Source organism: Mirounga angustirostris, unplaced genomic scaffold (assembly GCF_029215605.1).
Source record: "Mirounga angustirostris isolate CCGP_5_RB_7025 unplaced genomic scaffold, mMirAng1.0.hap1 SCAF_11, whole genome shotgun sequence".
Taxonomy (NCBI): Eukaryota; Metazoa; Chordata; class Mammalia; order Carnivora; family Phocidae; genus Mirounga; species Mirounga angustirostris.
The window spans coordinates 8507766-8532744 of record NW_026991719.1 but is presented as its reverse complement, the minus strand read 5'-3'; the positions used below and the strand labels follow the sequence as shown (position 1 = coordinate 8532744).

At 41.8% G+C, this 24979-nt stretch overlaps 1 protein-coding gene across 1 annotated transcript in view; it reads right to left on the bottom strand.

The window, feature by feature from the left end:
• Nucleotides 1-978: 978 nt before the first annotated feature.
• MSL3 (MSL complex subunit 3) overlaps nucleotides 979-24979 on the bottom strand; it is a 46092-nt gene continuing 22091 nt past the window's right edge. Inside the window, exons 13-14 of the mRNA XM_064573736.1 lie at nucleotides 21589-21684; nucleotides 979-1129 (exon numbers count right to left, since the gene is read on the bottom strand). Of these exons, the coding sequence (XP_064429806.1) occupies nucleotides 994-1129; nucleotides 21589-21684 (232 nt within the window). The 3' untranslated portion in view covers nucleotides 979-993. The remainder of the gene's footprint in view (nucleotides 1130-21588; nucleotides 21685-24979) is intronic.

The window sequence follows — 24979 nt, the reverse complement described above, 5'->3', positions numbered from 1 at the left end:
GTGATGGTTAAATTTTATGTGCCAACTTGTCTAAGCTACTGTTGGTTGGCTGACCAAACACTAGTTTAGTGAAGATATTTTGTAGATGTGATTAACATCTACAATCAGTTGTCTTTAAGTAAAGGAGATTACTCTCCATAATGTGTGTGGGTCTTAGCCAATCAGTTGAAGGCATTAAGACCAAACACTGAGCTTTCCTGGAGCAGGAATTCTGCCTTAAGACTATAACAGAGCAGTCTTGCCTGAGTTTCTAGCCTGCTAGCCTGCCCTACGCATTTAGGACTTAGGACTACAACATCAACTTCTGAGTTTCCAGCCTGCCCTACAGATTTCAGATTTGCCAAATCCTACGATTACATGGGCCAACTTCTTTTTTTTTAATTTTTTTAAAAGATTTTATTTATTTATTTGAGAGAGAGAGAATGAGAGACAGAGAGCACGAGAGGGAAGAGGGTCAGAGGGAGAAGCAGACTCCCTGCCGAGCAGGGAGCCCGACGCGGGACTCGATCCCGGGACTCCAGGATCATGACCTGAGCCGAAGGCAGCCGCTTAACCAACTGAGCCACCCAGGCGCCCAACATGGGCCAACTTTTTAAAATAAAAATTTTAAATGTACGTATGTATGTACATACACATACAGATAAACATACACACATATACATACACATAGACCTTACTGGTTCTGTTTTTCTAGAGAACCCTGATCAATAGAGTTACTTATTCACATATTTCACGTAGGCAAAAATTAAGAAGAAAATTATATTTAAGAAACAAGAAGTATCCTTGGTGCTCCTCTAAGTCCGTGTACTGCCCCCTGGTACATCACAGGTGCTTCATAAATCTTTGACAAATGGATGAAGGAGGAATAGAGGAAGGAATTTCCATCTGCAAACTGAACTTTCTGGAGTTTCTGCTTGGCAATAGGGAGGCAAGTCCTCTAGAGCCACTGGCCTTGCTGCTGGTAAAGATCATTCTCTGCACCTCTTGGAGGGTTCACCATGTGCCATTCAGAAAAGAAAACGGCTGATGAGTTCTGCATAGAAGCTGAGGGAAGAGATTTCCAAAACCGGAACTATTTCCAGAGACAATATGCCATTGGTAAGAAATTATTTCCAACTGCGAAATGCATCTGTGTAAAAGAAACGCATGTAAAAACCTGCATACTCTTTTGTTAGTAAAACTGAATTCAGCTAGATAGATAATCTTTCCCGTATTACAAAGCGAGTTTTACATTAATTAGCAAGCTCTCCCAACAGAATGAAAGGCAGCTGATTTTCTAAATCACTTGCTTACTAATACGTGATTGCAATTTAATAGACCACTATGAATAGCTTATTTTTAGGACATATGTTTTGCATGCCATTATTTTCACAAAGAACTGTTTTGTCATATAAATTGTTTTTCATGTCATTGACAGATTTGTATATAAGTAGTAAATAAGAAATACCTTCGTAGAATCATAGGCCTAAATATAAAAGCAAAAACCATAAAAGTTTTTGAGAAGTCAGAGGAAAATATCTTCTTGACCTTGTAGTAAGCAAAGATTTCTTTAAACAGGACCCAAAAAGCATTAACCAGAAAGTGGTAAATTGCACTTCATCAAAATTAAATGCTTCTGGCTTCTGCTCACCAAAAGACACTTTAAGAAAATGAAAAGGCAAGGGGGCTGTGAGTGGCTCAGTTGGTTAAGCGTCCAACTCTTGATCTCAGTTCAGGTCTTACTCTCAGGATCCTTAGTTCAAGCCCCACGTTGGGCTCCACGCTGGGCATAGAGCCTACTAAGAAAAAAAAAAATGAAAAGGCAAACCACAAACTATGATTGGATTTGTCATATACCATGAATGACAAAGTACATGGATCTACAGGATAAAAAGAGCTACTACAAATCAATAACAAAATGACAGAAAACCTCATATTTTAAATGGGACTTGAAAAGACACTTCACAAAAGAAGATACAGATGGCCTTAAATAAGCACATGAAAAGATACTCAGCATCATCGGTCATCAGGAAATGCTAATTAAAAGCACAATGAGGGGTGCCTGGATGGCTCAGTCAGTTAAGCCGGTTAAGGGTTAAGCCGTTGCCTTTGGCTAAGGTCATGATGGAAGCCTCAGGAGGATGGAGCCCCACATCAGGCTCCCTACTCAGCGGGGAGTCTGCTTCTCCTTCTGCCCCTCCCCCCAACTCATGCTCTGTCTCTCCCTCTCTCTCTCAAATCTTTAAAAAAAATTTAAAAGCACAATAAGCTACTACTCTAAATCAATAACATGGTTTAAATGAAAAGATTAGCATTAATAATAGTGATAACTAGGATATGGAGCAACAGGAATTCTCATATATCGCTAATGGGGGTGTAAAAGGGGGTGTGATATATTTGGAAAACCGTTTTGACACTTAGAAATTTTCCATACTCTTACTCCTAGATATTCCACTCCTGGGTAGACATTCAGCTGAAATGAAAACATACGTTTACACAAAGACTTATATGGGACTTTATTCACAGTAGCCCAAAACTGGAAACTAACTTCCATCAACAAGTGAGTAGACAAATTGTGGTATATTCACACAATGTTACGTTACCTGGCAATAAAGAAGGAACAAACTAATGATACATGCGACAACGTGAATGAATCTCAAAATCAGTATGTTGAGTGAACAAAGCAGATGTGAACGAGTACGTATTGTATCGTTCTCTTGATAGCAAGTTCTAGGACAGACAAAACTTCTGTAGTGAAGAAATCAAATGGTGGGCAGCAGGGGCTGGAGGTGTAAGAGTTGGAGGTAGATCTCACTGGAAAGGGACATGAAGGAACTTTCTGGGGAGACAGAAACATTCCAAATCTTGATTGAGGATATGGGTACATGGGTGTATTCTTTGGTCAAAACTCGACAGAACTGTGCACTTAAGATCTTTGCATTTAAAAAAAAAGACCTTTGCATTTTACTGCCTGTACATTATGCCTCAGTAGAAATTTCTTCTTTATGGGTAACATACATTGTTGCTTCCATGTTTTCCCTACTCATAAGAAAATTTCCAGAATCTTACAGTTAAGATTATAGAATATAAGATTTTTTTTTAAAAGATTTTATTCATTTACTTGAGAGAGAGAGCAAGCGAGAGAGAGCCCAAGTGACGTGGGGAGTGGCAGGCAGAGGGAGAGCAGGGCCAAGCAGGGAGCCCAAAGCAGGGCTTGATCCCAGAACCCCGAGCCAAAGACAGATGCTTCACTGACTGAGCCACGCAGGCGCCCCTAGAATGTAAGATTTCTGTGGGCTGTACCAGCATGGAGAGTAGCAGGCACGAGGTCACAAGAGCAAACAGCATTCTTTGCAGTTCACCTCTACTCAAGGTGAGTCTCACCAGCCCCACACGTCATGACATCTTGTGCCTGAGTTCTATCGTGACAACTGTGCAGCTCTCAATAATCTGCTGTGGGGCTCTGGGACCAGGTGGCCGTGGTCCCCTCTCAAAATGTTGTTGGCTCTGTGGCCCCCAAGCCTCTCCAGTAACCTCTCTACATCCCCCCTCCCCGGGCAATCCCAACACACCACCGGCAGTGCATGGGTGCCCTCCATTACTTAAGAAAAGACTCCTACTAGGATGCCTGGGTGGCTCAGTCGTGAAGCGTCTGCCTTCGGCTCAGGTCATGATCCCAGGGTCCTGGGATCGAGCCCCGCATCGGGCTCCCTGCTCCATGGGAAGCCTGCTTCTCCTTCTCCCACTCCCCCTGCTTGTGTTCCCTCTCGCTCTCTGTCAAATAATAAATAAAATCTTAAAAAAAAAAAAAAAAAGACTCCTACTTTCAGTCCCCTCTCCCTAGAACTGTGGCATTTATCATTTATGTCCATGAACTGGGATGGGCGGACAATTCAAGAGCATGCAAGAAGCTCTTCTTACAATGGTTTCTCTATCCTTACTGGGCTCTGAACTGTGACGTCTTCACCTATGCCCGATCCACTTTGAACTCTTTGGCCCTGCTGTCAGAGGGAAACTTCAAGGAGTTTGAACCTCAGCTGCTTCTGCCTTGGCTGGGACCTTAAATAAACCATCTGGCTCTCAGCATCCCGTGTTCTACCCCTGCAGATTCCAAACTCTGACCCAGGCAGGGGGCCATCAACCTGTTATCCCCCACCACTCTGGGTGGAAGTTGAGAAATGATGTGTACCAAGTAGGAATATGCTAATACTTGGGAACAGTGTAAAGTACTCGGAGTTTAGCAGGTTTATATTATCTCAAATTTATAAATCACTTTTTCATATTTTGTAAAAGCAGTTGAGAAAATTCCCACCTTACATAACACTTTGGGAAGGCAGGCTCATACTGGATTTTTGATACACTGATCTTTTTTTCCTCAATTTGGTGTTTTGAGGTATATTTCTGAATGGAAATCGTCTTTAAACTGCTGTAATTCTACTTACTCAAGCTTATGGGATAAAAATGCATTTTCATAAATACCAGACCAAATCAGGAAGATGACAAATTTTTCTCTTATCTGAGAAAAGTATTTTCTTCCAGATACATTTATTGACCCTGAACCCACTTACTGTCTAAAAATAAAGAGGCCTGATTTTGGTCTTCTACCCATCTGAGTGCAGAAACTAACTTTAGTTTGTAGCCAAACCCCAAGTAGCACATCTTCATTGACCGAAATCAAAAGAATGGTTTCTGCAAAATTAAGTATGCATCACACCTGAAAACACTGATGTCAAAGAGCAACTAAGACACTCTAAAGCAAGTCTTTTGTCCCAGGCTGAAATGCAACGGAGCGAAGTTCAATTTAGAAGGCCGGAACTATAATGTATTATTTTTCACCCTAGCCACTGCGCCGCTGAAATGGAAGATGTGGCTAATCGGTTACAGCAGCTGAGGTGGGACACTGTGTAGCGTGTAATCTCTGAAGCTTAAAAGAAAATCCGTTTACAAAAATTCAGAGATACATCAAAATGACAGGGGGAATAAAAGTGCCTTCATTTTCAATTAACACCAGCCACACCAGCCAGAGTTTTAGAAAGCTGTAACATCCTTACTCGCCTTTTCTCTCCCTCTTCTGACATCTTCCAAGTTGATCATAAACATGTCGTGGTCACAGAATTGATGGGATATTTACAAAACAGATGTTTTCAAGGGATGCTAATAATATATTTAAGCCCAGATCTACCTTTCCAAAGGGACATAAATTACAAGTGACAGAATACAAGGTACACAAGAATGCATTAACCTATGTAGCACAGAGCTGACAAAATCATGGGAGATATCATCTAGTTGGTTGAATACCCACTGTATGATAGAAAGGTCCCAAATTTCTCCTGAAGAATTAGTATTCTTCCACTCTGTCAAATTATGGACTATCTGTATAGAAGATGACTCAAAAAGAGGAGCATAATACATCACCATGTTCAGAACCAACAGGGGAAGAAACGAGAATATTCAGGACACTATCGTCTTATGAATGACCAAATGAAAGCAGGATCATATATGTGTGTGTACAGGTGTGGGTGTCTGTGTGTCTGCATACACACCCATCCTCATAACGACAAAGTGATTCTTCTTGACTTCATTACGAATGAAATATGCTTGCGTCTTCCAGTGTGGAGCGCTTTGGTCTCATTTCTTTCTTTGCTTCTCTGCCTGGACATACGCTTCTCAGACCAAATACAGATTTTTGTCCTCCGACTTCACGCGGTGCATAATAGTAAGGCTATCCGCACTGCTCTGGGTAGCCTAGCCTCAGCTTTGCGACCACCGCTCCCTCAGCCAGTGAGTTCTCGGGCAGGGCTGACTCTGCACTGCTAGGGACATTTGGCAATGTCTGGAGATATTCTGGATTGACAACCGGGGGATGGATGCTATTAGCATTTAGTTGTTAGGGGCTGTAGATGCTGCTTAATCTCCTCCGATGCCTAGTCCCCCCCGCCCCCGCAACAAAGAATGACCCCGTCCAAAATGTCAATAGTGCTGAGATTGAGAAACCCTGCTCTAGAGTTGGTGTAACCAGTGGGTATAACTAGGTCTACTGTGTGATGGGCTCACTGTGAAGCAGTTTTATTTTGGGATTTCAGATGCAGAGGGTTGAATTAACCAAATTCCCCAGTTTATGGCACATTTTAATCATTGAACTCTACAAGGCCTTCTTTTATTTATTTTCTATATCCACTCCCCCTTCTAATGTATTTGATGTGTATCCTTTTATTTGTATATGACCTTATATAGCATTTAGGAGTGTGTTTGTGTACATGTATTTTATGTTACACCTACGGCCTTGGGATCTAGACTCAGAACATTCTCTTTCTGACTTTGGGTTTCTCACAGCACTGTTTTTAAGATCTACCCATGTTGCTGTGTGCAAATCCAGTGTGTTCCTTCTGTTAACACATATTCCAGAATATACTTTCATCACAGTTTACTAATAACCGCCCCCCCACCACCACCAGTGGTGGCATTTCCAATGCTCCACTACTGTAAGTATCATAATAAATATCCTTGAAAATGTTCCTCATGTATCTATGTGAGCATTTCCCAAAGACATAGATCCAGGAGAGATTACTCAGTGCTATTTCAGATATTATCACAGTTGATCTTCCAAGAGATGATGTGAGACAGGCATCATTGTTTTCCATGGTACGGATGGGGAAACCAGAGCTTCAAGGGATTATATAATTTGCCCAAGGTTACCCAGCAGAGCTAGCATTCAAATGTCTATATTTTCTGAAGTTCACACCTTACTTTCTCCTTAGAAACTTCTAGAATCAAAAGAGAATGAAGCCCAGAACTGGCACTGACAGAAGGGAGACATGGAGGGATTTGTGTAAGTCTGCACTCACATTCTAGAGTCTTCTGCCTTTCCCCAGATGAAGTATCTTCCTCTCCAGCCTTTGATTATTCCCCAGGATTTTCAGTAGCAAATCTCAGAAGGGCAAGTGGACTGATCACAGGGAGGATAATGAAGACTGATGGTCTGAGGCTCAAACCCAAGGGAGACTTCACAGAGAAACTCCAAATTTTTCCTGGCGTGTGATTGTCTTCACCATTCATTCTTCCATTCATTATCTTTTTTCTTTTCTTTTTTTGGGGGGGGATGGGCAGAGGGAGAGAGAAAAATCTTCTTCTTTTTTTTTTTTTAAAGAGACAGAGCAGGGGGGATGGGCAGAGGGACAGGGAGAGCGAGAGAATCCCAAGCAGGCCCGTTGCCCAGCACAGAGCCCGACTTGGGGCTTGATCTCATGACCCTGAGATCATGCCCTGAGCCAAAATCAAGAGTTGGATGCTTAACCAACTAAGCCACCCAGGAGCCCCTCTTTCATTTTCAATATTAATTGATCAGCTACTATGTGCCAAGCAAAACCTATCATTTGGGGGATGGTGTTCTTATCTGTGACTCTCACATTACAACCAGAGAGTGCCCTCGCTTGGACTGCTGTCTGAGCCATCACATACATGGTCCTCAGGGAAATGCCAGACGGCATGAAACACAGAGGGGAGGGTTGGCAGCAGGGCTGGGACCGGCTTCTGTCCATGAGACCCCACTGCACAGGAGCTTGTCAGAGACCTCCCCGCACCTCAGATGGTCAGACCTTGGTCCATAGGGCCCCCTGGCAGCACTCCACACACACCAAGGACAGCAGGGTGGCTAGGGTTCCTCCACTCGACAGCATAACTGCCTGATCCCAAAATAATACCTCAAGGGAATATGGAACTAAAGCTTAAAAAGTCATTGGAAGATGGAGGGAAGGTTGCTAACCATCATTATTTTCACATATCTTCCAGCTGAATCATGTTTAGAGGTTTTAAAATTGGATGTGACTGTGACTCTTTGGACCCAGGTAGGCATAGGTGGAGAAGAAGGCTAGTGGAAACAGCTCCAGCCTGGGGTCCAGATGCGCAGGCCTGGGTCCAAGTGTTACTGATCCTCTGAGCAACTGTGAGCAGCCTAGCTTCTCTGTGTCTCACCAACCTCCCCTGGGAAAGAGGTGAGGGTTAAGATTATGCTCTTGTGCGCCTTAAGGGTCAGTGAGAGTCCCACAAGGGTCCCTTGGGATGAGAGGGTAGGTAATGGGAGCTCCAGCACCTGCCCGCTTTGTCCAGTTTTATACATTGACTTTGCATATAAGAATTCCTCTTTTCACAACAAAGAGGTGCAACACTAAAGAAAGATCTTGAAAATGATTGCTCATGATGACTTTAAAAAACTCTGCTCAGTGCTAGACATTCTCTGCTGCTGTGACTCATTTCACTTCCCTTGCCTCTAAAGCTCTGCCTTCCCGTAACTTTCCCTTCTCCTATAAAACAAAAAAATTGAAGGAGGAATCATGTTAGAGTAGACAGGACCAACTTCTCCACTAGGCACAATAAGTCCAGGTCCCACAATATGTTTAGAGGCCCATGAAAATTATTTTAATTTTAATTTCTTTTAAAGTCAGAAGAGGGAGCGCCTGGGTGGCTCAGTTGGTTGAGCGACTGCCTTCGGCTCAGGTCATGATCCTGGAGACCCGGGATCGAGTCCGCATCGGGCTCCCTGCTCAGTGGGGAGTCAGCTTCTCCCTCTGACCCTACCCCTCTCGTGCAGTCTCAACCTCTCTCTCTCTCTCAAATAAATAAATAAAATCTTTAAAACAATAAAGTCAGAAGAGGGGCACCTGGCTGGCTCTGTCAGTAGAGCATGCGACTCTTGATCTCAGGGTTGTTGAGTTCGAGCCCCACGTTGGGCATGGAGCCCACTTAAAAAAAATGGGGGTCACTGGGTGGCTCAGTCATTTAAGCATCCGACTCTTGATTTCAGCTCAGGTCATGATCTCAGGGTGGTGAGATCGAGCCCCATGCTGGGTGTGGAGCCTGCTTAAGATCCTGTCTCCCTTTCCCTCTGCCCAGCTCCCCTCAAAAAAAATTTTTTTTAAAAACCAAAAATTAAAATTAAAAAAAATCGGAAGAAAAAATATAGTAATGTATATATAATAATTAATCCAGCCTGGATTATATTTGTCTTTGTGTCAAAATAGTGGTAAAATATAATTTTTAATATATTTGTGTGTGTGTGGAGGATGGGATCATCATCATCAGCCCTGGTACTAGGAAATACACAGTTGTTGGGAGACAGGCAGATCTGGTTCAGATTCCTGCTTTTTTCTTATTAACTGCATGTTATTCATGTCTGTGTCTCAGTCTCTTAGTCAGCTAAATGGGACTACAGATCCCTCCAGGAGTTGCGGGAAGTGAGCATGTGAATGAAGCTGTGGCCCAGCTCATGCTAAACGATGGCGGCTCTCCTCCCCCACCCTCTCCACACAAGCTCCCAGCCAGATGGCATCAGCAGACATTCAGGGGACACTTTGTCCAGATTTGCAACTTGACCTTGCCTCTAAGTTTCTAAAAATCTCCTCCCGGCTTTGTTCTCTCTGTGCGAGGGATTAAACAGAAATCATACCATGGTCTTATAATTACCTGGGGCTTCTCTGTGGAAAAGTCCCAATTTTGATTGAAATAAACTGAGGTAAATGAAGAAGCCACAGCCTGGACCTCACCCTTTCTAATTTTTATCCCCAAGAATGGAGAAGTAGCCAGACCTGACAACAGAAATAGAAAATAACAGAATGTATGGCTTGATTGACATAAAAGCTCTGTCCCTGGAAAGGTGCAAATCAATCCAGTTTTCATAGACTGAATCATGGTTACCTTTCAAAAACACAAAAACTTTTACACTTACAGATGATTATTGGCTGTTTGAATTAAAAAATAAGAATATAGCACTAGCAAAACCATTCCAAGTTAAGAGCATACTAAAAATAAAGCAGAATTGATAGGATGCTTTAAAGCTCTGGAGATAGTATGAAGAACTGTGTCAGAAAGTGAACTAAATTCCTTTTAGAAACTGCAGTTTTGTGTGTGTGTGTGGAGAGAGAGAGAGAGAGAAATAAATAGACACACACACGCGCACACACAAATTAGGGTACAGGAGTGACCCAGGAGCCCACCCCCATTTGGGTCACTTGGACTAAAACATGGTTGGGATCATGATTTATGTAAAAAGGATGCTTCTACCCCTTCTCCCAGTGAAAGGGTCCTCAGCTGAACTCAGCTTCCCAGAGGCCCATTGAAGTTCCCATGGACTCCAAAAGCCTTGGGTCCTCAGTAGCTAGCACTTCCAGACAAGTCCTGCAAAGATCTGGCAATCAAATCTAGACTTCCCAGTGCCAACCTTTGGATTACGCCACCCTTGACATGGTCGCTCTCACGCTCTCCTGTAAGAATGAAAACTCACAAGGGTCAGGGTAATTCTTTTTTTTTTTTTTTTTTTAATTCTTATGTTAATCCCCATACATTACATCATTAGTTTTAGATGTAGTGTTCCATGATTCATTGTTTGTGCATAACACCCAGTGCTCCATACAGAACGTGCCCTCCTCAATACCCATCACCAGGCTAACCCATCCTCCCACCCCCCTCCCCTCTAGAACCCTCAGTTTGTTTTTCAGAGTCCATCGTCTCTCATGGTTCGTCTACCCCTCCGATTTCCCCCCCTTCATTCTTCCCCTCCTGCTACCTTCTTCTTTTTTTTTTCTTAACATATATTGCATTATTTGTTTCAGAGGTACAGATCTGAGATTCAATAGTCTTGCACAATTCACAGCACTTACCAGAGCACATACCCTCCCCAGTGTCTATCACCCAGTCACCCTATCCCTTCCACCCCACCCCCCACTCCAGCAACCCTCAGTTTGTTTCCTGCGATTAAGAATTCCTCATATCAGTGAGGTCATATGATACATGTCTTTCTCTGTTTGACTTATTTCGCTCAGCATAATACCCTCCAGTTCCATCCACGTCGTTGCAAATGGCAAGATCTCATTCCTTTTGATGGCTGCATAATATTCCATTGTATATATATACCACATCTTCTTTAGCCATTCATCTGTCGATGGACATCTTGGCTCTTTCCACAGTTTGGCTATTGTGGACACTGCTGCTATAAACATCGGGGTGCACGTACCCTTTCGGATCCCTACTTTTGTATCTTTGGGGTAAATACCCAGTAGGGGGCAGGGTAATTCTACTAGAACATGGACCTCTGATGCATATATACAGCAAAAAGCCCTGACTTGAACACTCCTTTCAGTGGAATATTAGGAGGATGGGGTGTCCATGCCTCTCATCTCTTGCCAACCCTGGTTTTATGTCTACCCTTTCCCTATAGGGCCTACTTCTTACTTCATACTATGTAACATATAATTTATCCCAAATCTTGATGGATGACCCATAGGCAGCCAAAGAAGTCACCTGTATGACAGATGAACATGTCTGGGTGGCAGGGCTGTGGGCAACAGCTATTTTCTTGCTCCTATTCTGACTGCTAATTTTCTACCTTATCCTTAGAGTGGAGTCACGGAGGAACCACCCAAATGGTAGCCCCTCAAAAGAAACAAATCTACTTGGTGATTTGGTCTGGAATTAACCACCGCTTCCTTGAAGACGTAACCTATGCGATGCTGACTTTAAGGGAAATCCAATCTCACTTCTCAATTTATCACCTTAAATGTGGCCAAAAGAGAAGCTAGTCCATGTGTCTTTGCTCTAGGGGATGACAGTCTCTGTTACAAAGAGTCTTTCTCAGATAATGTCTCGTTGCACCTTTACAAGGTAGATTTCCCTCCAGGACTTTAAGGGAAAGCTATTCTTGTGACAAATAATAAATCAAGCTAAATAAAATATGGCCTAAAAACGGATTTACACTTCCATTTATGAGAATGGATGGTGGCAGTAGATGAATCAAAGTCAGCTCATTTAATTCATTGTCGTAACAAAGATGGTTATCTAGCTTCCCAGCGTACAAGAAATAAAAGAAGCAAAATAGGAGATGGATGCAGAGACAAGGTTCAGAGATATAGACTGTTAGGCTGGCGGGGGTGAGCAGACAGAAAGAAATGCCTGCTGGGCCCAGAGAGGGTAAAAAAAAAAAAAAAAGAGGTATTAAGAGATATTTTAAAAGTAGATATAACATTTTCAGAATATTGTGAGGTACTATTGGACCAGACAAATTTAAAAAAGCTGAGTTTTTTCACTTTATGAAGAGCACCGCACACATAGTAGGCACATTACAGATGTTTGTTGTATGAATATTGAACGTATAAATAACACAGATCTCTGACAGGAATGCAGTGACCAGATTTGGTGACCAGATTTTGCTGTTGCCAGGAGAAATTATATTTTCTTTTTGGCAAGTAATTTAGAAAAATATATCAGGCCTTAAAAATGCCCATGATTTGGGGTTTAGCAATTATGGTCTTAGGAATCTGATCTAAAAAAAGTCTTTTTTTTTTTTTTTTAAGATTTTATTTATTTGAGAGAGAAACAGATAGTGACAGAGACAGCGAGAGTGAGCAGAAGCGGGGAGGAGAGGGAGAAGCAGGCTCCTGCCGAGCAGGGAGACTGCGTGGGGCTCGATCCCAGGACCCTGAGATCATGACCTGAGCCGAAGGCAGATGCTTAACCAACTAAGCCACCCAGGCGCCCCTAAAAAAATAGTCTTAAAGTCACAAAAAGCCTTAGTGTAAAAATATTTCCAATTGATAGGCTATTAGCAGTAACATTGTAAAAAATCAAATTTCCAACAAAGAAGGATGGTTGAATAGACTCAGTGGAATATTGCACAACCAGTAACATGATGTTCAGGACATCTAGTAAAAATATAAGAAAATGCTCTAAATTCTTTACATTTATCAATCTATCTATACACATACATATACATATGCATGTGCATGTATATATGTGTACAAACGCATATATATGGCATAATTATAATTTGGAGTGGGAAGAATAACTGTTCTTTCCTATACCAACTGTACCACAGAGTAATCAAACAGTTGTTGAAAGAAATTCTCTTTATAGAAGTATTTCAGCTAAGGGGCACCTGGGAGGCTCAGTCGGTTAAGTGTCTGCCTTCCGCTCAGGTCATGATCCCAGGGTCCTGGGATCGAGTCCCACATCAGGCTCCTTGCTCAGCAGGGAGCTTGCTTCTCCCTCTCCCTCTCCCTCTCCCTCTGCCTCTCCCCCTGCTTGTGTTCCCTCTCTCGCTGTGTCTCTGTCTGTCAGATAAATAAATAAAATCTTAAAAAAAAAGAAGTATGCCATATAAGAAATGAAGATTGGATGAAAGAATTAGAATAAAACTGAATGAGCCATCTTTGTTGAGTAACAAATTATCCCAGAACATGGAGGCTTAAAACAACACAGTTTCCGCAACTCAAGAATTCAGGAGAGGCTGAGCTAGGGGTTCTGGCTCAGGACTTTCCAGGGGGTAGAATCAAGATGCCAGCTGGGGCCACAGCCATCTGAAGACCTGACTTCCAAGCTCACTCATGGGGCTACTGGCAGAAGGCCTCAGTTCCTTTCCACACGGTCCACATGACATGGCGGCTGGCTTTGCTCAAAGTAAGTGACCCAAGGAAAAGGGGCATACCATTACTTCGCTCATGTTCTGTTGGTCATTCAGACCAACCTGATACAGTGCAGAGGGACATCACACAGGGGCAGGGATGCAAGGAGGCAGGGAATGCTGGGGGCTGTTCTAGAGGCTGGCTACCACAGACATCATTTTCCAACTGCCACTGAATGAACGGATCTATACTATAACCATCAGTGGCTGCTGCTGTCACAAGTGGGACAATCAGACCTGAAGTGCCACTCGATGTAAGTAACAATAGCAGCTATGAAGTAGTCTTGCCAAAAAATTTGAACTTGAATCTGATTAAGCCTCTGGTTGTCTCTACAAGTGTAAAGGAACTAGAGGGGACAAAGAACATGTTAAACAATACCATGCAAATGCAATTAGCAAAATCCAGCCTGTGAGCAATTTTACAAGACAAAGAACTAATTTCTTAAAAAAATAAATTGTAAGGGTGCTTGGGTGGCTCAGTTGGTTAAGGGACTGCCTTCGGCTCAGGTCATGATCCTGGAGTCCCGGGATCGAGTCCCGCGTCGGGCTCCCTGCTCGGCAGGGAGTCTGCTTCTCCCTCTGACCCTCCCCCCTCTCATGTGCTCTCTCTTTCATACTCTCTCTCTCTCAAATAAATAAATAAATAAATAAAATCTTTAAAAAAAAAGGAAAAAAATAAATTGCAAGAGGATAAAAAGAAAAAGGAGGAAGAAAACCTACAGATTAAAGACTAAAGGACAGATCAACAATTACAATGCTTAAATATTATTTCTATTCTGATCTGAACAAATAAATTGTGAAAAAGAAGACTAAGTGTATAAATATAAAGGAAAAACTTTAAAGTAGACAAATACAAAATACAACATTCTGAAATAATGCATTTTCAGGGGGAAGAGAATCATATACACCCAATATCTTAGGAAAACATTATAGTAAAAACACTCATTTATCCATGCAGTTAACAAATGCTTATTGAGTACCTAACATGACCAAGGCATGCATTAATTACCCTGGACCAAAATAAAAAAGGGTATATTATGCTTAATATCCAGTGTTCAAAAATGCAGAAAATGAAAATTGGTATAAGAACACTGAGCCTAATAATCCGAAATTTGACTTGGGCAGAAGACATCAAATACATTCTCATATCTTCCTTTCACTGATTAATTTTATATCAGTTTTTTAAAAATTAAAAAAAATTTTTTTAAGTAAGCTCTATGCCCAACATGGGGCTTGAAACATGACCCCAAGATCAAGAGTCACATGCTCTACTGATTGAGCCAGCCAGGTGCCCCTAATTTTATACCATATGTTTTATTTTTTGATATATATATTTTAAGATTTTATTCATTTATCTGACAGAGAGACAGCGAGAGAGGGAACACAAGCAGGGGGGAATGGAAGAGGGAGAAGCAGGCCTCCCGCAGAGCAGGGAGCCCGATGCGGGGCTCGATCCCAGGACCCTGAGATCATGACCTGAGCCGAAGGCAGATGCTTAACGACTGAGCCACCCAGGCGCCCCTATACCAGATGTTTTAAAACACTTCACCGTTTTACAATAATGGTTAACAGGTCTGCCTTAACCATTAGAGCTTTTAGTGGCAAAGTAGTTCTATCTCCCTTCTTTTGGTGTGATTAGATAATCTTGTTCCCATAGCACTTTTTTTCATGGCAGTTTTTAGACCAAGATATGATTCACACATCATTGAATCCATCCATTTAAAGTGTACAACTCAGCAGTTCTGTGAGCGACCGTGGCTAAAATTTCAGTGATTGCGTAAATTCTTCTTATATACATATATAAATATGTACATACATAAAATAAATATCTGTTGACCAATTGGAATATTTCAGTTTGGCTCTCAAGTTATACCTAATTCATTATTTTGTACAAGTCTGGTTTTCTGCCATATGGTTGACATTTAAGTGCCAGACATCACTCCATTTCTTGAATTATTTAGACGTAATAGCTCTTATTACCTATTACCTGTTTATACTTTATTTTGTCCAACATTTAAAAAAAATTTATTTTAAAGATTTATTTATTCATTTAGGTAATCTCTACACCGAACACGGGGCTTGAACCCAAGACCCTGAGATCAAAAGTCGCATGCTCCACCAACTGAGACAGCCAGGCGCCCTGCCCAACATTTTTAAATGCTTCTATTTGTAAAGGTACTTTTACATATGATATCTGAATTTACTTCATAATAATTTGAGAGCTGTATAAGAAGTGGGGAAAAGTATGGATAAAACAAGATTGGCTATGAATCAATAATGGTTGAAGCTGATGAAGCATACCTGGGGGCTCAACATTCTACTGGGTCAACATTTGTATATGTTCAACATTTCCCATAATAAAAAGTTTAAAAATAAACATATTGTATACATTCCTTTCATAAACTTAAGCCAAATTTTTTTAAAATGCCATATTTATAGATTTCATTTTGGTTGAAAAAAATCATTACACCCTCCTTTCCTGTTATAAAACATGAAATACATTTCTTTGGACAAATTTTCTCTTTGTTTTTTGTTCAAGAGGTACCATAAAAAATATATGTATTTGTCTGTTTTACATTTTGGTTTTGGAGTCCATGTGGAAGGATCTCCCTATTGTGTCGATGCGAAGGAAAATTACAGAAGCATGTAGCAATGCCTAAGTTAAACCACTTAATTTAACACACCTTAGAGCAGACTCCATGTTGACAAATTGGCCACAGAAGAGCCAACTATGAAAAATGGTGCTGCAGTCCGAGGGGCCCAGGGATATATTGTTGGTCAACCTGGCCATCTTGCAGCCCATTAGGAGCAATGGGCCCGGGGTGCATGTGATGGTTTTCAACCTGACTGGAGGCAAGTCTCCAGCAAAAGCACATGATTGATTGCCACTGACTACTAGGTATTACCTGTGTAATGCTGTCTTAAAAAATTCCATATTTAAAAAAAAAAATTCCATATTTTAAGGTAACTAAAATATGCTCAGATGCTCTTTGGTTGACTTGACCGAAATACACAACTCAGTCATCAACATGAAAACATAATTTGTATCACATTGCTCTCTGCATATCCTGCTAGCAAGCTAATTTTGTAGTGCATCACAGAAAAAGACACTAGATTTGGTTCACTTAGAAAATCTGGGAAACAGGAAAATATCCTTGGGAAAAGAATATCCTTTTTTTAAAAAAAGATTTTACTTATTTATGAGAGAGAGAGAAATTGAGGGGGGAGGGGCAGAGGGACAGGGAGACAGAATCCCAAGCAGACTCCCCACTGAGTGTGGAGCCCAATGAGGGGGCTTCATCTTATGACCCTGAGATCATGACCTGAGCCAAAACCAAGAGTCAGGCACTTAACCGACTGTGCCACCCAGGTGCCCCAAAGAATATCCTTCTCAAGCTTATTGCTTACAATGAGACATTGAAGATAAAATAATCAGTTTAGAAGGACTGAACACTCTACTGGAAGAATAATTTCTCAAAAATATATACCGTGAAGTGCCCAAGGAAAGCATACAGAAGTTTCTATGAAGGTAACTAGGCTGAAAAGTAAATGGCATGTTCTAAAGTGTTCTTTTTGCACCTGCCAAAGCCCGGATCTTTATGAGGTAGCAATTTACACAGTAATCCAGGAAATCAAAATGAAATAACTGTCATTTCTAAGTCTTCAAAAAACTCATTACTGGCACTTTGAAACTACTGTGTGCCTTTCAGAAAATAGAGTAAAAAGAGGATTCTGTTTCAGAGTAGATCCCTGACTGCTCTCTCAAGCCTTAAATCTCCAACATTAGCCAGCAGCCTCACAAACATATTTAATGTCTCAATTTCGGTATCTCTAAAAAAGACATTTTAACAGATGGTGGAAAAGGAAATAGGGCAAGAATCAAAGGAAGCTTAGAGAAACTAAGCTAATGCATGGAAACTTCGTACGTATTAAAAGAAATGCTGGTCAGCTGGCCGGTGGATGAAACAGAATAAAGTGTGGGCATCACTGTGGATTGATTTTCCTTAAGTAAGCATAAAAGAAAAATGGCTCCTCTCAGAGACCCAGGCTTCTGCTGGGTTCTAGAAGCTGGTCCCATCAAGCTGAAGGGGAGGAGCCAGCCCTCAGGCCCAGTGCTCAGGGTTGAAGGGAAAACAATCAGAAAATGAAAAGATCTTACAAAGGAGGTATGGACTGGAAAGGCCTGAAGAGGAAGGCAAAGCCCACGTTCAAACCAAGGTGTTCGGAATCGATTCTATTTATTTTTATTTCCTGTCTGAGGCAGTTCCTGGAGAGACTCATGGTAGGCCGAGGAGCTGAGAGGAGGAACTTTCCATGGCAGGAGTAGGAGTAGGACCTCAGGCAACAACTACTATTCTAGTGATGTATACATTTTCAGGCTAAAGCACTTCACCCGTTGTCTGCGTCAGCCACCGAATGCCCAGTGCTATTTTAATCACACAAGAGCTGCATGGACAAGGATACAGAGAGAAGCGAAACAAATCCCTTCACACTCACAAAACAGGCGAAAAAGAAGTCCAAGGGGCAGCAAGGGCTTTTGTGTTCTGGTGTCTCATGTGCAGGCAGAAAGTAAACTCTGCTCAGGGCGCCTGGCCAGCTCAGCCGGTGGAGCATGGGGCGGACTCTTGATCTCGGGGGTCATGAGTTCGGGCCCCATGTTAGGTGTAGAGATTACTAAAAACCAAAGAAACTTAAAAGAAAAGAAAAATGACGCTAACTAAGAACAAAACTGCCGTGTCGTATCTGAGAGTGGTAAAGGGCAATAATATTACTACGGTTTTGAAAAACATTTTACAATACTTGCTTTTTAATGAGTTGCATATTGCTTAGCTTCCCTATTTGAATTTCCAAAAGGAATACTTCTCCTTGGATTTAATGTAAGCCATATTGTAGCAAAGAAAAGAATGGTATATTTGATTTATATAACGCACATACATAAAAATGTATGAAAAGAAGTATCTTTGGTGCTGAGGGTGGAAATAATTTTCCCTGGGATCTCTTGTACTTTTAAATATTTTATTTATTTATTTATTTATTTATTTATTTATTTATTTATTTATTTATTTTTAAGATTTTATTTATTTATTTGAGAGAGAGAGCACATGAGAGGGGGGAGGGTCGGGAGGGTCAGAGGGAGAAGCAGACTCCCCGCCAAGCAGGGAGCCCGATGCGGGACTCGATCCAGGGACTCCAGGATCATGACCTGAGCCGAAGGCAGTCGCTTAACCAACTGAGCCACCCAGGCGCCTTATTTATTTATTTTTAAAGTAATCTCTACACCCAAGGTGGGGCTTGAACTCATGACCCCGAGATCAAGGGTCACACGCTCCACCAACTGAGCCCACCGGTCACCCCCTCTTGTATTTTTACATGGAATGCAGACTGATGAGAAACTCTCTGCAATTCCCACCCCCATATGGACATGTGTGGATATGAACAAAAACAAGAAACCATGACCTCATAAAGCACTAGTATGTCCTGGATAAAATAGAAGATGGTGAGGGTCTACTGCTGAGGGTCTACAGAAAAGGGCAGAAGTCAAAAAAAATCACTCCCTACAAAAATGGTCAAGAGGGTTTTGAAATCATGCCTTGCCTTTTGCTTCATTATAAAGAACCCAAGAACTCAAATATTCAGAGTCATGAGAACATAAAGCTAGTAAATGTATTTTGAAAATAGCAACTATCCCACTGTTTGCCTTTTGCTTACCAAACAGGATTTCACATTATCAAATATCCTCTCTCTGAGGATATTGAGGGGTTTTATAGAATCTAAAAGGCAATGGTAATCAAGTAAGGAAAAAGGATGTGGTGCCAGGCATCGCTCTCAAGTAATAAATGGGTCCACACACAGCGCTTAATGCTGTTAGCATGGGGTGATATTGATACCAAAATAGCAAGTACAAGCTCACTACACGTTGATCATTATATTAACTTTTGGTGGTTTCAGATAGTTTATGTGGGTATTATTAGAATCGGAAATCTCCTTCCTACATAATTACTTTTAAATTCCTTTAGAATGCAGGAAAAGCACTATTTCTCTAGGACCTGGGCAGCAAAGTACAGCCCACAGGACAAATCCTACCCACCAACCCAGCCCTGCCTATTTTTTAATATATTGTCTATGGCAGCTTTCACACCATAATGGCAGAGGTTGGGTTGCAGCAGACTGCATGGTGCACAAAGCCTACATTATTTATTATCTGGCCCTTTACCAATCAGTGCACTAGACATTTAATTATTTATCCTCACTGTCCCTATGGCACAGTAAATAGCAGATAGGTACATTTTCAATATCTAGTGTGTTGTTTTCCTGAATGTAATTGATGGGATTTACATTAGGTTTTGGTAGGTTCTCCTCAAATATGGCTGCCAAAGAGTCTTCCCCTCACTGTGTTGTATCCTTCTCTCTCCATCAAGACACGGAGTTTGTTTTCTCCCCCCTTGAATATGGGGTAGCCCTGTGACTTGCTTCAATAGCCCAGTATGACAAAAATGCCAGGAGGCTTTTGCTTTGCTCTCCATGCCCTAAGTCACCATGTTGAAAGTCTGTCTCCTCTGCTAGAGAGAGGGGCCCTGCCAGTCCCCGGACAGCAGGTGCTCCAGCCAAGGTGCCAGTCGTGAGTGCAGCCATCTTGGATGTTCCCACCCCAGATGAGCTCCCAGCTGAATGCAGCCACAGGAGGGCTGCAGCCTCATGGAGCACAATTGCCTGGCTCAGCCTAGGCAACCAACAAGGCAGTAAGAAGGAATTGGCTTAAACTATCAAGCTTTGTCATTATGCAGCAATAAATGAACTCAACTTAAGGTTTTGATGTCCCATTTAGTATTTCAAAACTTTCTTTAAGATATTTAAAAACAGTTCTAAAACTTAACAGCAAGAAACACATTCTGTTCAGATGACAGTGTGAGCAGGCTGGATGAGAAACGCTTCTACTAAACTATAGGTAAGACACGGAGAATTGTTTAAGAAAGAGCAAAATCACCTGGCAACAGCATAAGACACAAAATACAATCATACGCTAAACCCTGGAAAGACCTTTTTAAATCTACCAACTCAGTGCCAGGGGTTTCAGAATCTCATCTTTGAAGAAAGCATTTCCCCCCCCTTCTGCTTGTCTTATTAAACAGAACACAGGTCAGGAGAAAGAAAGACTTCATGGAAACAGAAAACATAGTTGTTGAATTCCCGTCTGCCGATGAGAGGTGATTGTGACTGACTGGTGGTAAAAAGATTCAAGTTGATCACGACTCCCAGAAAAAAAGGGAAGCCGGTTAAGGAGGGGAAGGAGTGAGAGAAGAAATGGATACGGATACGGACATGAAAATAAAAGTCCCCTTGGTGTCACAGAAACCTGGAGCAGGGGATTAGATTCCCCATGAGGGTGGAAAAGGGGCTCAGGCAAATTGAATTTAAATCTCAGAGGGCAGACTGGTTTCCACTAACCCTTGAAACACGTGTGCTTTGATGTGTCGGTGCCTTTTAGTTTTTAACTCGGTGTTATTTAGGAGCTCGAACATGTTAGTATCCTGGTTTTAAAAGAAATGCAGGTGGGTTGGTTGAATAATACCTTAACATTTTTAGAAAATGATTTTTTAAGACTAAGTAATTAGAAAAAAATAAAACACAAAAGTAAATATATTAGAAAACAAAAATATATCATTATTTATAAATCCAAGAGCAAAGTTCTTAAAAAGGCATAGCAGTGATGACCTTTAACAAGTATAATCAATAAAAAAGAAAATGCCTCCTAAAGACATTCTGAGTGTTAAAATGGACCTTAACAGCCACTGAAAAGTAATTCTGAAAATGTACAAACTAGGCAGACACAGTTGTCATATATTTGAAAATCCAGACCAGGTGTGATCAAGTGGCAAACTTGATCTGTAAGGGAGCTGATAATATATGGTTTTTAGGCTTTGTGGGCCATACAGGCTCTGTTGTGACCACTCAATTTCTACTGGCCTGTGGGAACCACTGAATTCAAGAATTAAATGTAAAAATCAGGACGAGACAATGATGAGTTCATTAATAATTGTGGGAGAGAGCTTTCTGGAAGTATTTTCACACATAACCAGTGAGAGTGTACATCACAATAACTCGTCTGGGAAGCAATTTGCAAATGTATCAAGAACTTGAAACATGTTTATACATGTCGATACCTGTGCAGGAGGGAGCGCTTGCTGCCAGGCTGCTGCTGGGACCAGGGCTTTAGAGAAGGGCCTTCTGAGGCAGGGGCGCCTCCCAGGAGGCTGCTTCTGGAAAGACAGAGAAGAACAGGCTGCCATAGCGTCCGGGACAGAAAAGCAAGCCAGTCGGGATGAAGTCCGGTCTCCCCTGTTCTCTAGCGCCCTCCCCTGGCAGAAACGGGAAGCCAGCCGGCACAGGAGATGAGGTTTGCCAAGTCCGAGTCCCATTTTCAGAAAAAGAGAGCCCAGCAGAGAGCGGTGGCCTTGGGGCTGCCAGATAATCAATGAAAAACTGGCAACACCTGAAACCTCTTTATAAAATTTCCCTCAGGTGCACAAAATACGCTGGCTATTTCCAAAACCAGAGCCTTGATTCCAAAAATCTTCAAGAACAGAACTAAAAAACCAGCATCAGATGTTCCCTTTATTATTTTATTATTATTTCTAAGTCAGCTCTATGGCTTACGTGGGGCTTGAACTCACAAACCCGAGATCAAGAGTCGCATGCTCTACGGACTGAGCCAGCTGGGCATTCCCAGATGTTCTTTTCATTTTTTTAAACTTATTTTTATTTTTTCTAGATGTTCTTTTTAGAGTGATTTCTGGGGGGGGGGGGGGGGTGTGTGCGTGTGTGCACGCGCGCGCGCGCCTGCGTGGCTCAGTTGGTTGGGCATCTGCCTTCGGCTCAGGTAATGATCCCAGAACCCTGGGATCGAGTCCCTCATCGTCAGGCTCCCTGCTCAGTTGGGAGCCTGCTTCTCCTCCCCTCTCCTCCCTGCTCACTATCTCTGTCTCTCTTTCTCTCAAATAAATAAATAAAAATCTTTAGAGTGATTTCTGGGAGCATGCAGGAGTTTACTTCATTATTATTATCTTGTTACTCATTTTAATCATGATTTTGTGATCGGCCTGGTTTGGAAGTTTGAGGACAAAGATGTAGTTTTTCAATAGTTTTATTTCTCCTCATTTTTCTTTTCTTTAAGATTTTCTTTCTTTTTATTTATTTATTTATTAGAGAGTGAGAGAGCACAAGCAGGGGGAGTGGCAGAGGGAGAGGGAGAGGGAGAAGCAGGTTCCTTGCTGAGCAGGGAGCCCAATGCGGGGCTCTCCTCATTTTTCTTTTTTTTTTTAAGATTTTATTTATTTATTTGACAGAGAGAGACACAGCGAGAGAGGGAACACAAGCAGGGGGAGTGGGAGAGGGAGAAGCAGGCTTCCCGCGGAGCAGGGAGCTGGATGCGGGGCTCGATCCCAGGACCCTGAGACCACGACCCGAGCCGAAGGCAGACGCTTAACGACTGAGCCACCCAGGCGCCCTCTCCTCATTTTTCTATACAAAACGCACGATAGAGTATTACTTCTGCTAACCAGCAATTCTTATCGGCAGTTATAAAAATTTTAAACTAAGAGCAGCTGCGTAACAGAGCACCTATAATGTAACCTGACATAAATCGAAAAACCTCAGGCAGCTCTCAGATATGGTTACACACTGAAAGCAATAGGGTGATGTTGACATCATCCTCTTATGATCAGCTGGTGTGGACTGAACCCAAAGGACAAAGGGCACACACAATTTGTTGAGAAGAACATTTATTATGAGGACAGGCTTCTTGTGTACTAATTCACTTTTGACAGGGGATGTGTAAAATCTAAGAACATTCAGCTATTTACTGCTTAAACAAGAATGATTTTCTCTCGTTTACAGAGACAATATTTTTTGACCTACCTTGATCCTGCCATGGTATGTTTACCATCTCATGTCTTGGCATGTTAACATGCAGGTTTTTAGACTTGACCTCGTAACTGAGAAAACCCAAAAGAGAACCGGCTTGCCTTATTGAATAATGAAACTGGGACCCCTCAGAAATTGTCTAATATGGTGCATTTGCCCTACTCAGTACAATATTTGAAATATTCCTTGGGTGACCAATCAACTCCTTTCCACAGTGTCATTAATAGTTGCCCTGGAAATCAATCAGTGAAAGAGCAGCAGGCCATCACCTCCTACCCTGCTTTTTACCACTATGAAGTTATTTATTTCTAATTTCTATGAGACCACCAAATAATCCCCAATAGTGCATAAAAACACAGGGCACGGGGAGAGTGGGCAATGTGAGATGAGGTAACATGGAGAATGTTGCAGAGATTTCAAGTTTTCATCCAATTTTTCTTCTTTTTAGCTCCCAGTGTTATAAATCTGTCCCACAAGACAACGGCCCTGAAACTGAATACCCAGGAATGCTTATAAAGCCAGCTCCCTGTCCAACAGGGTAACTCTAGACTCCAGAAAATGTGAAAGAGCATGTGTCTGACCACCCAGCAATTCTGGGTATATGACCTACAGAAAGACTGGCATTTGAATAAGGACCTATGTACAAGTGCTGTTCTTTACAGCACTATTAGTAGAAGGGGAACTTGGAAGCAATCTGACTGTCCAACAATGGTAAAGAAATTAAAACAAGGTATTATTTCCACGTGGTAGTCTTATACAGCAGTTAATAAAATTAAACTAAATGTGTATATATGTAAAAACACAAACTGATGTAGTTATATATATATATGCATGTTTCTATTACACATACATGTGCATGTATAAATATGCATCTCTATATATGTCGGGAACATGATGAAGAGTACAAGAGCAAGAAATTCCATGTGCACAATATGAGCCCACACTACACCAGACTCAGGGTATTATCCCCCTGGAAGAAGGGCTGGGGATTGAGATCCAGGTAATGATAAAGGGAATTTTAGCCAAATACAAAATGTTTTCCTTCTTTTTAAAACAGTGACTGGAAACAAATCTTACCAAATAACAATAGTTGTTAATTTTATGATAAAAACATATTTTATATTCTCTTTAGTTTCTGCAAACTAAATTTCTTACAAAATAAAACCCATGTAGTATTAGCTACAAAATCCAAAAGGTATGTTGCTGTCTCTATCCATTTTCTTCCTTGTTACCTGAACAGTAGCAGGAGCAGGTACAAGTTCCCTTGGTTAGCTGATGGCTTCTGAACATACCAGAATTTCAGCAATTTCAGCTAAGGCAATGAAGTATGAGCTGTTCCATAGACAAGATGCAAAACATAAACACTACAAAGACATACTGTGATGTTAGCTGTTGCCGTGTAACAAACAACCCCAAAACACAGTGGCTTAAAACAATAAGCCTTCATTATTAATCAACAATATAGGGGCGCCTGGGTGGCTCAGTCATTAAGCGTCTGCCTTCGGCTCATGTCATGATCCCAGGGTCCTGGGATCGAGCCCCGCATAGGGCTCCCTGCTCAGCGGGAAGCCTGCTTCTCCCTCTCCCACTCCCCTTGCTTGTGTTTCGCTCTCTCGCTGTGTCTCTTTCTTC